This window comes from Populus trichocarpa, chromosome 19 (assembly GCF_000002775.5).
Source record: "Populus trichocarpa isolate Nisqually-1 chromosome 19, P.trichocarpa_v4.1, whole genome shotgun sequence".
Taxonomy (NCBI): Eukaryota; Viridiplantae; Streptophyta; class Magnoliopsida; order Malpighiales; family Salicaceae; genus Populus; species Populus trichocarpa.
Genome location: NC_037303.2, coordinates 7696204 through 7713275, shown reverse-complemented (window position 1 = coordinate 7713275; position 17072 = coordinate 7696204). Strand labels below are relative to the sequence as shown.

General features: G+C 31.5%; 1 protein-coding gene across 1 annotated transcript; it reads left to right on the top strand.

Annotated features, from left to right (window-relative positions):
- Positions 1–9674: 9674 nt before the first annotated feature.
- Positions 9675–14935, top strand: LOC7469840 (protein MODIFYING WALL LIGNIN-1). Its single transcript, XM_002325771.4, has 3 exons — positions 9675–9949; positions 11827–12029; positions 14341–14935. Exons 1-3 carry the CDS (start codon positions 9854–9856, stop codon positions 14672–14674), a joined length of 633 nt encoding a protein of 210 aa, XP_002325807.1. The 5' UTR covers positions 9675–9853; the 3' UTR covers positions 14675–14935.
- The last annotated feature ends 2137 nt before the right edge of the window (positions 14936–17072 follow it).

Genomic DNA, 17072 nt, shown 5'->3' with positions numbered 1-17072 from the left:
CTAATTCAGCCTTGTAACCACCCATCATGAACCTAAACTTAGCTAGGATTTTTTGACAAATCCTTATAGGAAAAAGGACCCTAACACCCTAATTAATCCTTGCCACTTTTGGACTCCATATAGCCTAAGCCCATGCACATTCACAATGCTCAAACCAGATCTGATCGAAACCAACTCCTTCATAGTTGCACCAAACCCATCAACACCAACAAACCTAATTTGGCTGAATACATCCCAAGGTGAAAACCCAACATGGATGAATGAATACAAGCTAAAATCCAAGGAAAAACCTTATTTGGTTGTATGGTCTTCCCCTCAAACTTAAGCTCCCAACTGAATCCTCATCATGAGTAACCCAAGGCCAAACTATAGGCTGAACAGTATCATCCTCCCCTTCTTTTGAAAGATTCAACCTCAAATATAAAACATGAAAATCATCAACTAAAAGCACATCATCATTACAAGGTCGAAACAATTTGTAATCATCAAAACCCTGTAAAACCCTGTCAACAAAGAATATGTTTTGAATAACCCTCTCATTCAAATACAAACTCTCTTTTTCAGCCCTTTTATCCTCTCCAAGTTTCAACTGATCCTCATAAATCTAATTAGGAGATAAAGAAACAATTATAGATTTCCTATCCTTCACAAATGAAAACCTGTTCTGAAATCCATCATGCATAGCTTTCCTATCAAGACGAGGCGAAGACACAACATGAATAGAGTTTACGATACGAAAACACTAATTTGAACCAAATCTGGACCCTAGGCCAAACAACTTCCAATTTAAAAACTGATATTTTATGAGTTTTCAACCCAAATAAATAGAACATAAATTTCAATGCAATTACAATAACTTTTGATATGTTGACGCGAAAGAAAAAAGTAACAGCCCCTTTCTAATCCGAATCTAGAACCTAAAAAAATTGATGCCCAACCAAGTTGAGAATTTGTAAGTGGTGTATTTCCACCCTAAATAACCAGAATGTGAAATTTGAGTCAATTTTGAGGTGTTTTGATCGGCTGAAGTGAAATAGATGTAATCAAACTAGACTAACCTAACTAATATTTTTGGTGTGCTATTATTATTTTTACTCTAAGAAGAACAATAATAATGAAAATAAACAAGAAATGATACAGGAAAGAAAACAAATATGATCAAAACTGACCCTTAGGATTCTGACTGGAAAAAAAATACAAGGACAAAGACGAAACTGACACTAAGAAAAATAATGAAACGAAAATCCAAGAAATAAGGGATAAAACCTGAATTTAGAGTTTAGCTCTATTACAAACTAATACGGACCTCTTGATCATGTGGTCATGATACTTCCCTAAGAAAGCTAAAAATTAGGTTTGAGAACCTTGACCAAGAGTTAACCTATAACTAAGAACCAGAGGTATTAGAATTTGTAAATTAACGCCACAAGGTCAGTTATACCTTGATAAGTTAGGTTTTCTTCTTTGTCACAACAAAAAACACATTTGCTTCAAGCAAAACACAATAATATTATTAATCTCAAGGGTGTTGAAATTCACAGCAAGGAAAACATTATATAGTCTTAAGATAATTAATCATAATGGACTCATATTGGGTTGCAAGCCATTGGGCTTTTAGGTAACACAAGCCTAATTTTGAAAACAGATCTAAAACACTTAATTTAGGCCAAAACAAACCCATCTAAACTTAAAAAACTAAACTGAAATATTATGATTCAAATAATACTTGAAACAATATAAAAACTAGGTAAAATATTCAGAATAATACAAGAAAATAATCAGCTTCCAAAACCATCCCTAGCTTGATTAATTCCTTGTGTGGTTAGGTCTGACTTGCATAGGAATAATGTGTGCTTGCTTGGGCTTTCAGCTAACACAAGCCTAATTCCTAAAACAGATCTAAAGTACTTAATTTGGGCCAAAACAAACCCATCTGAACTTAAAAATCTAAATTGAAATATTATGATTCAAATAATACTTGAAACAATATAAAAACCAGGTAAAATATTCAGAATAATACAAGGAAATAATTAGCCCCCAAAACCATCCTTAGCTTGATTAATTCCTTGTGTGGTCAAGTCTGACTTACATAGGAATAATGTGTGCTTGCCAAGCATTTTAGACCTTTTTCCATGCTTGAAACATGCTGCCTTGAATGCTTGATCTTCTTTCTTTGTTTGGTCGAATTGATGCTCTAAAAAATAGGAAAGAGAGTTGTTGAGTTCTTCCCTTTGAAAAGCCTTCCACAATTTCCCTTTTGAGTAAGGAAATCTTGCAAGAGAAAGGAAAGAAAACAATAAGGAAAGTCATCAAAATTTGGTCACCTCTTATTCTCATTGTAAGGAAAGGAATCCTTGCTTGTAATGAACAAATGAATAGGGGAATTGACTCTTATATATTGTCGCCCATTGGTTTCCATGTTAGATATGGAATCCTTGTCCAATATAGAGACACAATATTCCCTCTCCAATTTAACCTTGTAACTGCCTATATTAAACCCAAACTTAGCTAGGATGTTTGACAAATCCTTGTAGGAAAAGGAACCCAACACCCTAATTAATTCTAGCCACTTTTGGACCCCATGTAGCCCAAGCCCATGCATATTCACAAGGCTCAAACCAGATCTGGCCGAAACCAATTCCTCTATAATGGGGTTGAACTCATCAACATCAACAAACCCAATCTGACCAAATGCATTCCAAGGTGAAAACTCAACATGGTTGAATGGAATAAAAGCTAAAACCCAAGGAAAAACCCTACTTGGCTGAATCGTCTCCCCTCAAATCTAAGCTCCCAACCAAATCCCAATCATTAGTAACTCAAGGTCAAACCATAGGCCGAACCATATCAAACCTATTAGAGTTCAAGCATATAGATAGTCTCATCTATTCAATTCTTAACGTTATTCAACTCACTCGGGGGCCACTATACAATAAACACATCTTAAGTACTTGACTTGATTATGGATTCATCGATCCATTTAATACATTTAATCTTGCTTGAATTCATCAACTACATTTAATCTTTTCAAAATGTATGATACATTATTTTCTATCATTTGATTTCTAGTGGTTCTTTCAACGCCTATTGTATTAATAATGGCGCATCAATATCATTCTTAAATCTTAGCCTCCAATTATATCAATTACGACTTGTCTATATCATTTTCCAATCTCAATAAGTTTACGGCTCATTTATGATATTACATCATCCTTGAATCCCAAATACCATTTACCACTTCATAAAAAATTTACACTATTATACATTTTGTATTACCATTTGTCATTCAAAGTAAGATTTACATCTATTTAACTCATTGGCATTTTCTATCAATTCAACCGATATGTTTTTAGCTAATTCCTTCCATTATTTATGAGTTGTTATTCAAGATTAATCATATATCCATCAATCTGGTTTTGATAACAACAATTTACACTTGACCCTGTATAACAAACTCTTTCGTTACGATCCATTTGATATGCCATTCCATATAACACCACATGATTTTATATGTAGTTAAGTCAATACTCACATAACCTCTTTAGTGTTTATCTCATCCTTACTTATGAGAGTAAGTTCTCTTATTGACCTTACACAATTCATTAACATTACCCTTTATTCAATGGGCAACTAATCTTTTCATCTACATATCCTTTATTCCCAATGACTTATTATTCATTTCATGCCAACCTAGTACTATTGGCTCAACTACAGATCCAATGTTCTCAAAGTAACATTTAGGTAAGGTAAATCAATAATAAATAAACACATGGGTTCTCTAAGGAGTACCATTTAATTAGTCTAACATCAACATAAAATCCTAACTTAACACAATCCATTCAAGCTCAATATTGAATTTCTAATTTCCACATATCTTCTTCGTCCTTACTTCATTTGTATTCTTCATAGTAGTTATGATCCTTAAGACATTTAAGTTTATAATTCTCACTTAGGTTATTATTATTATGAATAGTTAAATAACACCTTTAATTCATTAGTTAATAGCCTTTGATCGCTAAACATTATTTCCTCTCCTTGATTATCCTCTTCATGGTTGACTAAACATCATATTCCTATAATTTATCATTGTTTTCTTGGTTAACTACTATTATATTCTATTTCCCTAGTCACTGTCTTTCCAATTACTAAGTATCACAATTCATTTCTTTAGTTACCAATTCTTTTAGCTACTAACAACCATATCATTTTCTTAGTTATTGTTCTTATAGATACTACGTATCAAATCATACCATTCTCTTAGTTTATGTTCTAACAACTACTAAGTATCAAATCATACATTTTCCTTAGTTACTGTTCTTACAACTACTAAGTATCAAATCATATATTTTCCTGAGTTATCATTCTTACGGCTACTAAGTATATTTTGGCTACTGAGTATCAAATCATACCAATTTCATACTTATTTGAACCTTTTTTTTTAATTCCTCTCACACATATTTATCCATTTGCTTCTTCTTATTAGCAATCCATATCATTTCGTCCTAACACATTCATACATTCTCATATTTTAGAAATATAATCCAATAATTCTCATTTAATTTCATGATTACAAGATAATATATAATTATTAATAAAAGTATACTAAATTTAAAAGGACAAGGTGTCGTTCACTACCTGGTGCTCCAACAATGTGAGCTTTTTTTGCAGAATTCCTAGCTACGAATGCTCCTCTTAACATTTATAAGAGGTATACATATCAGCTTACTGGTAACCTATTTCATGAACTTTATATCGTTCATCAATATTATCCTCATTCACATTTCACATTTCACATTTCTCACACATGAATTTCAGTTTCTCATACAATCATCAACTCTAACTTGTATGCTTAAATTAACTCAATCTCATTTATAATTATCATCTTACACCAGCATTCCAGATAGAATATTAATTGAATTCAATAAACTTATAGTAACTTCTTAAATATTTCTAAACTCTATAAAATAGAAATTTGATCGATCGTATCAAAACTCATAATCTTGATATATCTTTTTCCCTATTTATTTTTCAATCATGTTAAGTTTCACTTTCATTTTTACTATATACTCACATTTGTTGTTCAATAACTTTAACATACACTCGTACCTTTTTTGGCCATAACTACCTTTACCTACCTATACTCACAATTTAAAATGGTCAAATAGTTTACATATTTATGGTTGTCATAGCAGCCCCCATTTAAACACTTTTTGGGTTGTCAAAGAAACCCCTAATCACCCATGCTCATGGCTGTCACGGTAGCCTTTATTTGCCCATTTTTAGGACATCAAAACAACTCTTAAATACCCAAATCTAGAGCTAATATAATATCCCTTGTTTGTATATTTTTTAAGTATCAAAATAGTCCCTACATGTACAGGCTTAGGGTTGTCGCAATAGCCCTTGTTCGCACCTATTTGGGGCATCAAAATAGCCCTAAAATATCAAGTTATAGAGTTGTTATAGCAACCCTTAATTGCACACAATTGGACATCAAAACAACCCTCAAACACCAAGATATAAGGTTATTAAAGCAGCATTTTGTCTTTACATCCTCATGTTTCCCAATTTCCTACACATATTTCCACCACAACACACTACGTAAATCCAAAATCAAGCATTGCTACAATAAACTCATGTCATATATATAATTCATTCACACAATTAAACATGCTTCTACATAAGAATTTGATTGTTATTCTAAAATTCATAATCCTCCAAAATTTGACTAAGAACCCTAGAATAAGAAACTTAAGGTTCTTTGCAATTGTTCATAATAAACTTTCAAAAAAAAAAAAGAATTAAGAAACACTTTGCTAACCAAGTTTTGAATCCAAATTAAGAATGTTCTTGTGGATTCCCTCTTCAATTTGTTCTCCCTTGACAAACCCATACCTAGTTTCTCAAACTTCTCTCAACAATTTCCTCTCATAAATTTTATCACCGACATGTTTTTCTCTTTCAAAATAATTTATATACACACTATCTCACTCATTTAGGAAGGGTTCTTAAGGTGTTTTGAAGAAAGAATCATATGAAGTCTCACTCTCCCTCACCTTATATTGTTCTGTATGAACAATAACATGAATAGTGCATAAATGGTATTTCTTTTGGCTAGTTATCATTTACCGTCATTTAGACTTTTTCTCCCACAATGTTGAATTGTTGTAATTACCTTATCATTGTCATTCTTCTTGTGGGACCTTCCTAAGCTTAGATTCACATTAAATTTTAACCTAAGATAAAATAATATGTCAGTAGATCTCTCATAAAATTTTAGTCCAATCCAACAATTGAATTGAGAGATATGTTCAATATCGTAAAACTAGACCGTTAGTAATTATAAGCCAAAACTCTGAGTTCACATACCATTTTATTTACTTAAATAGTTATAATTTTTAGACTAGTCCATTGGAGACTCCCATCATATTTATCATAAAATTCATTCAGAGTTTTTACCATTTTCAATCAAGATAGTGTGATTATACGCGAGGTGATTAATGTTTTTCACACAAAAAGTCATATTATTTGATTTAAAATTTCACTCTATTATTATTATTATTCTTGTATAAATATTTTCCACCCCAATTAGTAAATTTTATCCTTTATATACTTATTTTACCTGATTTTATATTAGGGGTTTACAAGTAGTTGGAAAGAAATTAAGACTTATTTTTATGATCACTTTTATAAAACTAAACCAAAGATAACATTGGCTGACTTAGATAAGATAGTACAAGATCTACGAGAGTCTATAAAAAGTTATGCTTTTTTATTCAAGATTTTAAAAACTAAGTGCACTGCAGTTATAATGATATAGTGGAATATCAATGAAAGGTCTATGGGATCCAAGTACTTGAATATCTATATGCTTATAAATGATGTTATTTATTATGAAAAGATGTTATCAAAACAAACTGGAAAAAAAATATATGAGAGGGACATACTTAATTGGTTATTTGAATGATGTTGTAAACACACATTTAATGATCGACTCAAACTTTGAATAAGGGTTTGAAGAAATCCACTAGCAACTTATATCGATCGGAAAGCTTAAAGAAGGAACACCATTTCAAATTACAATGTTGCGGAAGTAAAAAATGGATAACAAACTTGGTTGCAAAGAAACAAAAACTTACCAAAGTGGTCAATTAAGGTAAATAGTGCTTTTTGACATTAAAAAAAATTTGAAGAAATTTTTGACTAACTAATGTATGAGGGGCAAATCAAGCTCCTTGGTAACCATACAATCCTTACTACCTATCAAATCAAGAGGAAGAATTGTTGTAAGTTGCACTACTTATAAAAACATGACATTAATGATTATGTTATCTTCAAGAATGAGATCTAAAAGGCGTTAGAGGTTGGTTTCGTTCTCTTTTTATAAAAAGAAAATTAAGGTAGACAATGATTGTTTCCATTAAGTCACAACAAAAATAACCACCCCAAGCTAGAAGGACGAATTGATAAATTTTTTTATAAAAAGTAACATTTGATCAACTCTTACAAAGGCTAAAATTAGTCATATATGCTAGAACTAGAAAGAGATTCATCAATAATAGCAAAGATAAAGAAGTGATAAAAGAATATCAAAAGATGCCTCTGGTATACATGTACCTTATATGTTATACCATCTTTTTTAAAAGAGAAAACTTGGGAGGAATAGCTGAGTGAGTTATGACTCACAATTAGACTAAGATATTTAAGCCTTTTCCACCATTTCTTAAGTTGATTTTCAACTTTATTATTGTTATGTTGAAATGTTCCACATTTTTTATATTTGCATATAAGTAAATAGGTATAATAATGTTTTATGCAATTATTTATAGAAGTAATGTAATACTCTTTTTCATCTCTTAGTTTATATAATTTTTAAATCACTAATATCCGAGAGAATTAAATTTAGAGGTTCACTAATTTTTTGAATTGCTTGAAAAAAAGTTTTCGTGAGCTTTAATTCTATCTACACAAATCTCATGCTCATGATTTTTCTTTAAAAAAACATGCTTACTAATTCAAGATTAATTAACCTTTGTATATAATTATAATTCACATGTCCTAATCTCCATGCCACATATCATAAGACTCAAGTAAGAAGAACAAAAATTATTTTTATTTATCTTATCCTTTGTTATAATGGCCTTACATTCATTTTGAAGAGGCTATCACAAAGATATTCATTTCCTACATACATCCCACTTTTAGTGAGTATAAAATTGTCATCGTCAAAAACCATCTTAAGACTATTTTTAATCAATAATAAGTCAGACACTAAGTTGTCTCTAATGTCAACAACATAAAGAACATAATTGTTGAGGGAGAGAAGCTTTTTGAAAGTCATCTTTAGTGTGACTTTTTCAATACCAAGTACCTTGGGGGTTGATAAATTCTTCATTTATAAGTATTCACCATCCATTTCTTTGTAAGTGAAAAACATTATCTTCTTGACATATACATGCCTTGTTATATCAACCTATCACTACTTAGGATTGATCAAGTTGACTTTAAAAATAATAATAGACAAGTTTATTTCCAAAACTTCATTTATAAGGTGATTGACCTTGGTGATTTTGATTTGAGCAATCCTTTTTTTGTTTAGGATTTCTTTGTTGAGCTCTATTTCTATAATTCTTGGCTTGGTGTCCAGTTTCATTGCATATGAAGCTTTTTTCATTAAACTTCTTGGCAATTTCCTTCCCCTTCACAATAAGCCTTTTCTTTTAATTTTTATTATAGGTCTTCATCATTTACTCAATAATGTTTGCTTTGGGGGATATATTGAATGAGTTGGCTCTTCTTTTAGACAATTTATTTCCCTTTTCTTTTCTCAACCTCAAAATAAGGTCTTGAACTCTCTCTTTTTTTTTTTTTTTTTTTATGTTTATGCTTTATATAGTTTTTGAAGTCTTTCTAAAATGATGAAATTTTTTTAATAATTGCAATCACCTAAAAGGATTCACTAAGAACAATTCTTTTAGCATGGATATCATGCAAGGTTAGCTTAAAGTATTAAACTCGACTTGTCATACTTCTTGAATTGACCATCTTGAAATTCAAAAATTTACCAACTATTAGCTTTTTAACATCAACATCTTCAACCTTGCACTTTCGATTTTTCATAGTGACTTTGCACTATTGATTGAATTATACATATCATACAATATGTTGTTCAATCCATTTAAGATGTAGTTTTTGCATATAAATTATTATAATTTTATGCATTCATAGTTGTCACAATGATGAGATCAAATTCTTTATTTTATAGTTTTTTCTATAATTATTAAGGAATATTTTTACTTTAAATGATGCAAAATGCTTTATGTTTTACGGTTTGTTTTTATATTTTATTTTAGATTATATAAAAAATAATAACAAAATAATACAAAGGTAAGAAGAAAAAAGAAAAAAAAAAGGTGATGATATTTACCTTTAATGTTGAATGCATCTCTCCTCCCCGTACCTAAAAAATGATAATACAAAATAAAAAAAGGAAAAAAAACATATATATAGATGTAATAGATTTCTATTTATACATAAGAATGAATAACTATATAATTAAAAATAATTATTTAATCATTATCGATCTAAATTAATTATTATTATTTAATTAAATATTGTTCACCTGTTTATGAGCAAAAGATTGTGTTAATGTATTCCATGACACACACACACACGTAACCCCTCCTGTACTTCGACAACACGGTTCGTTCACAAAAGACGCCCAATCCGTACTTCACACTTCACAGTACTCCACCAACTTTACGCTTCCTCCTCAGACAAAGGGACACAGGCACCTTTAGCTTTATTTTGTGGTTCTTTAGGAGGGGGGAGAGAGAGAGGGAGAGAGCGAGAGATGGAAAGAAAGGCCCTGGTGTTATGCAGTGTTGTGGGTCTGTTGGGGCTATTATCAGTTGCTACAGGTTTTGGTGCAGAAGCAACAAGGATTAAGGTAAAATGTTTTTTTTTTTTTTCATTTCAACTGTTCATCTTGCTCTTTGCAGGTTTACTTTCTAATATTATGACTCCTGCTGGGATAGTGTTGTTTAAGTCTATTTATACATACAATTGACAGTGTTTATATTGATTTTCAATCACCGTGATTGGTTTTTGTATCTATTCGCTTGGTTTTATAGAATCACCGCTTATTTTGTAATGACCACTTGTGTGTCAATCCTGAAGTTGCTAGCTAGTCAAGTCCTTTTGGAGCATTCAACCTTATTTTTTCTCCCTTTTCTTTTCTCAAAACCGAAACCATGTTTGTGAACAAAAGACAAAGGTTCACAACATTTTCTTCTGAAAACCAATTTGTCTTCACACCTCTTGTCTTGAGAACAAGATCGATTTTTGAGATTATGGTAAAAATCTTTGTCTGTTCTCATAAGTATAGGGTGCTTTTTACTACAGTTTTGAGTCAAAATCAGCTACGAGAAGGGCACAATGTTTTTGTTTATTAACAGAAAACAACTGTCACCCTACTACATTGCCTTGTTGGTTTTTTCCTCTAGGTGCTTCATCCTCAGGGGTAAGGGTTTATGTAAAAGACAAGGAAACGTGCTTATTGCCTAGGGTCTATGTTTTACACTATCAATTCACATATTTGACTAACTCATTAGCTGATGAATAATCTCTTCCGGCCACCAAATGTTTTCCTCTTCATACAATGTCTCTGCTACTAACACATCAGAGAGGAACAGCCCTGTTTATCAGAGGACAAGCCAGTTCTTAATTATCAAACTAATTAGTTTCTATTAAGAACTCAAGATGATTTGTTGTGTTAGTTTCATTACCTTTTCTTTAATGTTCTAGAATATATATTTTTTTCAACTAATCTCAGAACTTAAGCCTTTGAAGCTGTGCCCTCTTCCTTTTGAGTTTTGTTAGAGCGGTGTGATATATTAAATAATTCAGGGGTCTCAACAACTTCATTACAAGTCAGAATCTGTTTCATCTTTTGCATGTTCCAGCGGCAATGGCATTTGCTCATCTCCAGCTCAATCAGCTGAATGATTAGCTATTATGAAAGAAGGAAACATGAACTGTTTGATTTTGTATACTTTCTGTATTGACTGTGAATACTGGACGTACTACCACTTTGACTGACGTAATTTTTTTTTTTTAACTTATGTGGTGGCTTGTGGTTGGTATTTTTTTAGATATCACATTCTGTAGTTGTAGATTATACCATTAAGTATGATAACATGACAACCATGATTTGAGGAGGAAGAGGAACTTTTTGCTGATAACAAATATTACTTCACTGAGACAGTTTTCCTGGATAATGCTCCCCCCCCCCCCCCCCCCCCCCCCGCGATTCCTCTTACTATATTCAGTCTCCATCAATTATCGATCTGTATCAGCCAGATATAAACAAGGATGGACCTACATGATTCCTTTTGTATCCCAGTCTTGTGGGGTTTCATTGTAGTGAATTCCCTCATCTCCAATGTCATGTTTATATACAACATCTCTTTTATTATTATGTGGAGCTTATGCTAATTTTGGTTGGTAATGTTGAATTGTGAATTTGTGACAAAAAAAAAATTAGATTTTTCAGTTTATTCTGCCATCTCGACATAACCAGAAACAACGATACCTATGTCTGTCATTCAGTTTTGCAGAAATTACTGCTCTAGAGTGCCAATTTTATTATCTTTTGCTATAGATTTTTTTTTATTTTCATAATCTTTTTGTGAATTCCTGTTGCTCTTCAGGACCTTTATGTTTGCCGCAACATGAATCTTTACTTCTGTACTCCGAGGAATTGTTGGAATTATACAACCTCAGTTGTAAAATGGTTTCTAATGTAATCATTTTCTATTCCTGCAGGGTTCTGAGGTTCAGTTCACATCTGCAACACAATGTACCTATCCTCGGAGTCCAGCACTGGGTCTTGGTTTGACTGCAGCTGTGGCTCTTACTATTGCTCAAGTAATTATTAATGTTGCAACTGGGTGTGTTTGTTGCAAAAGAAGCCAACACAGTTCAAACTCAAATTGGACAACAGCTTTTGTCTGCTTTGTTATTTCCTGGTAATTCTCAATGGCCATTTGTGTTTAAAACTCTAATTCAGCTTTACTTATTCCATTATTGAGGTTAACAGTTGATTGTTCCTTCCTTTGTCAACATCTTTAGCTCTTCACCGACATGTTTATCCCCCCTCTAGCAGCTTATCCTATTTTGATGCTTTAGATGTGATACCAATGAGCTAGAATGTGTCATCTAAATGTTAGATCATTATCAGCACCTGAGTTCCTGCGAATGCATCAACAAAAATGTACTTTTGACTTAATGCTTAGTGGCATTGGCCACTTCTAATAATCATATTTTTTTGACATCCTTTTTTTTTTTAACATACTTCACTATCTTTGTAGAGCATGTTTACTTGAAATTTCTAAGACCTAAATACACTGTCGTATCTTCTTGAATTGATAAACAACATGACTTGAAGACTATTCATAATGATTGGAAAAAACCCTGTTTTATATACCCTTACACAGGATCATAACTTTTGCTATAATTTAATTTGTTTCTTATTTTTAATCTATCTTTGTGTTAATATTGTATTGATGTAGATCATGTCATGGAATACTTATTGAGACCAAATTGACCTGGTCTTTGATTGTCATGGTACATTAGGATTTTATATTCGAAGGATGATTTAGTAATAGTAACACTGTACTAAATGTCAGAGAGATGTGGTTTTGCTATAATTTAATTTGTTTTTAACCCTTCTGTGCTTTTATATTTTATTGATGTAGATCATAGTTGAAATGCTTAAATAAGGTCTAATTGAACTGGAATTTGATGTTCGTGATACATTAAGATATTAAATTCAAAGGATGATTTAGTAATCATTAGCAATACACTAATAGTTAGAGTGATGTGGGTACTTGTATACAAAATACTTGTGTTAGCGGATCCTTTTCTGTATAATGAAATTATCAACACAAAATGATATATGATATTTATTGAATTTCAAACTTCTTTCCAGAAAATTTACTGCTAATATACCTCAAATCATGTAAAGCATGTAATTATCCTATTGTTTTATGTTACAATGCTGCAATATGTTTTGAATTGAAAATTTTCTATGCTACCAATCTTGATGACTTCTTTGAATGGCCTAAAATGATCCTGATAGAGGACCGCTTGAACTGAAGACCTTCAAATCCTCATGCTTGAATCTAGGAAACCAAACCAATTACTATATCACCTGTTAATCAACTTATAGTTTGTTTGGAAAGCTAAGAATTGTGTAGTATTCTATTCAATTCATCACTATTGACATTTCTCATGTCTGGAAGGTGATTTTTCTTGTTGAAATGAATTGAATATGCTTAGATGTAAAGTTTTCTATTAGGTCAATTTTTATAAATTAGCTGTGGGAGTGGTGAGACCGACCTCTACATTTGACTGTGTGTTTATACCTATAAATTTACCTTTTAGTCCCTTGTAAAATCGAATGCAATGATAAAAAAGACAAGTATATTTAGGATATTTATCTCAATTAAATTAATTCAATTTTACTAAGAGCAGCTTGGAATTGTTGTGTTGTGGTTTGGCTATTTTTCTCTGTACTGTGTTGTGTTGCAAGTTGAAATTATAATAATACAAGTAGGGTTCCCATTTGCTGCAGAGCTCTTGACAAATTATATTTTTTTCTTAAGAACATAATGGTACCCTATTTGATTAAAGAATAAAGCAGTTTCCTTTTAAAATATCACATGCTTTGATTTCAAAACTAAAATGGCCTAAATCAAACACTGATTTTAGATGAAAAGTAGGTAAAAACAGTTGTGCTTTAAAGACAGAACAATGCCAAACAAGCACCAATTGTAAATTATAACTAACATGTATATGCAATATATAATTCCCTTCAACCAAATTCAATCCAGTTCTCTGTGAATAAAAAGTTAACACCACAATTAAATCCATGATCTTATCTTTTAACCCATGCAATGCATTAGGCTTCAAGGGGACTCGCAAGCATTGGCAAAAGCATTCCTTACTTGAACGCTTGAGATCCTCCAAACATGCAGATGAGTGGGCATGCTCATACATAAACACACCCGCATAGCATATGTAACTCTGATATGAATAAAAAAAAAGTGTCGGGCTAGATGAAAAAAGAGAAACATGAGAATTAAGCTCTCAGCAAAAGGGAACACTTGAAAAGGGAAATCTTTTGTTTAATTGGGAAATGACCATGGGCCAACGTGCATATCCATGCATGCATGTGCAAACACAAACTTACATAAACCTACTGTATGCTATATTTATACATCAGCTTAATTTGAAACTATGTTCCGTTCATAATGATCGATTTGACAATACATGCAGGTTCACATTTGTAATAGCATTTCTTCTTTTGTTGACTGGTGCTGCCCTCAACAATCAGCATGGTGAAGAGACAATGTACTTTGGCAATTACTATTGCTATGTTGTAAAACCTGGGGTCTTTGCAGGTGGTGCTGTCTTGGCCTTTGCAAGCGTGGCCCTTGGGATTCTTTGTTATCTCACCTTAAATTCTGCTAAGGACAGTAACGATCCATGGCCAAATCCTCCTCTTTCTAATCAAAGTGGCATAGCCATGGGGCAGCCCCAGTTTGCACCACACACTCAAGACCCTGTTTTTGTACACGAAGATACATATATAAGACGACAGTTCACTTAATTGGTAATTTCTCGGCCCACCCTTTGTATTGTACTGCAAATGTCTTAGAAAATATGCTGGTATTGGGCTTCGAAGTTTATCCTGACTGCAGCGCGCATTGTTGAGAAGGGTGGTTTTTTTTTGGGTTGCGTCCTGTTTCCTGTGCTTGCAGTGGTGTAATATTGACCTTTATATCTTGTATTTTCATGGGTTGAGTGTCACAAATTGTTCGTATGTATATTTACCTTATGGAAAGTGGGCCTCCGTCATTTTGGTTCTCTATACTAGATAGAGTTTTAGGATAGAACTACTTATTTGACCCACCTACGCCATGCTGAATATTGTTTTTTCAACAAAAAAAAAAAGAAAAAACATGTAGGTTTTTTTAACATGTTTTTTTACATAAAAAATATCAAGTGTAAATCAAAAAGTTTATATATATATATATATTTAATTAAATAAATCGAGAATCATCTATCTGTCAATAAATAAATAAAAAAGTTATTAATAATAACTAAATATATATCTAGAAAAGTTAAGAGGCAAATATAAATTAAGATGTTTAATCTCGTGATATAATCCAAGCAAGGTTACATTCAGATTTTGGTGTAAAATCTTGTATTGTCAAGTTTTATTTTATTGAGCATAACTTTCAATTTGATTGTTAGATTGAGCTGAAATTTTTGTAGGAGTTTTAGATATGATGTTATACATTGGCTTAAAATTTTAAGTAAATCAGAGTATGGTAAGAGATTATTTTATAGGGTCAAAGTTACTGAATGAATCATGTTAAATTTGTCTATTTGAACCTTCATCTACTGTTCAGACTATATCTAGAGCTACATGAAGAATTTAGCTAAGATTCCAATTGGGTTGAAAATTATACGTTCATATCTTCTCGGCGATATATGGTAGGCCTACTAATTCATTCAGACAAGAAAGAAGGATATTTTTGAAGTCAAAACTAAAATCTGTCAAGAATGTATGAAAATTAGAGAAATATTGTTTCCTTATTTATTATGGATTTCAGTCAATACAAGGATTTTTTAATGCTTTTGGAAGCATGTGTGACGGCTATTAGCTTACCTATTCTATAAGGATTCCAGGTCAAACGATGAGATATAGTTTGCAAGGATTCCATATCTATTATAGAATGTATATGGTGGCAAGGAGGCTTAAGATTCTTTTGTTGTTTTTTTGTTTTTTCTTATTTCAAAGGGTTTTCTTATTCAAAAGGGAGATTATGGGAGACTGTTTAAAGAAGATATTTCTGCTACTTTTCTTCCTATTTTTTAGAGCATATTTTTTTACTAAACAATGGAAGAAACTTTAGCAAGGAAAGAGGATTAATGGACGACACAAAGGGACACTCTTTCATCTACAAGTTTTAGATTTGGCTATTAGGAATCTAATGAAAAGAGATGATTTTAGAGTTGTTTTGATAACTTGTATTAATCTGGATATTTCTTAAGGTTTATTTATTGAATTATATTTTAGTTTTTGGGCTTTTATTTCTATTGAGTTGTTTTGGTAAAAAATCAATGTTTAGGCTTGTACTTGACTTAGTTTTAGTTAAGGCTCATTGGTTTGCACTTCAATATGAAACCATTAGGGCTATTATTTTAGAACTATATTATGTTTTGTTTTGTTGCAAAATTAGGGGCAGCCTTTATACATTAATGAAATTCAGTTTTGAAGTGCAAACCAAACCAAGACCTCTGGTTTTTAGTTACCGGTTAACTCTAGGTTAAGGTTCAACGAAACTTGATTATTCGACTTTTTTGGGGAAGTTATCATCTTTGTTGTAGGTTGCGTGACCATATATGATCACGAGATTTGCATCATATCGTAACAAGATTCATTTATCCAATTGTGTTAAATGACTATATTTAATAAGAAAGTAAATAAAGTAAGAAGGAAATAAAATGCTTATTAAAAAAAAGCAATGAAGGAAAATAAATAAATTGCAATACAGCTTTTAATTGCATAAAGAAATTGTGTATATAAAGCTGACCATCATTTATAGTAAATGAATGATTTTTACGTTGTTACAAAAATAAAATCCTATATGAACTATTATTCTCAATCCTATATAAACTGTTCATAGTAGATTAGAAGCTCACAACATGAATCATAATATAATTTATATTCCTATAAACACATCTCCTACATGGTAATCATATATTTCCTAAATAATTTGTAATTTTGCTAGTGTAATATACTACATTCTTATTAAAAGGAGCACTTGATATTCTAGTCAATCGTACAAACTCTTATCTATGTGATTGATTGACTTTTCCTAGTCGATCATGTCTTCTAACTCTCATGATTGATCATCACTATCATAACCTAATTTTGAGTTTCCCAAAAAAGTGTCGTTTTCTTTTTTTAAAAATGAAAAAAAAAAGACTAGTAACTT

Bases quoted from the DNA above. Each gene is read 5' to 3' on its own strand.
- LOC7469840 (XM_002325771.4), top strand. From the start codon at position 9,854: ATGGAAAGAAAGGCCCTGGTGTTATGCAGTGTTGTGGGTCTGTTGGGG. The intron at 9,950-11,826 runs GTAAAATGTTTT...CTATTCCTGCAG, and splicing joins CAGAAGCAACAAGGATTAAG to GGTTCTGAGGTTCAGTTCAC. The intron at 12,030-14,340 runs GTAATTCTCAAT...CAATACATGCAG, and splicing joins GTCTGCTTTGTTATTTCCTG to GTTCACATTTGTAATAGCAT.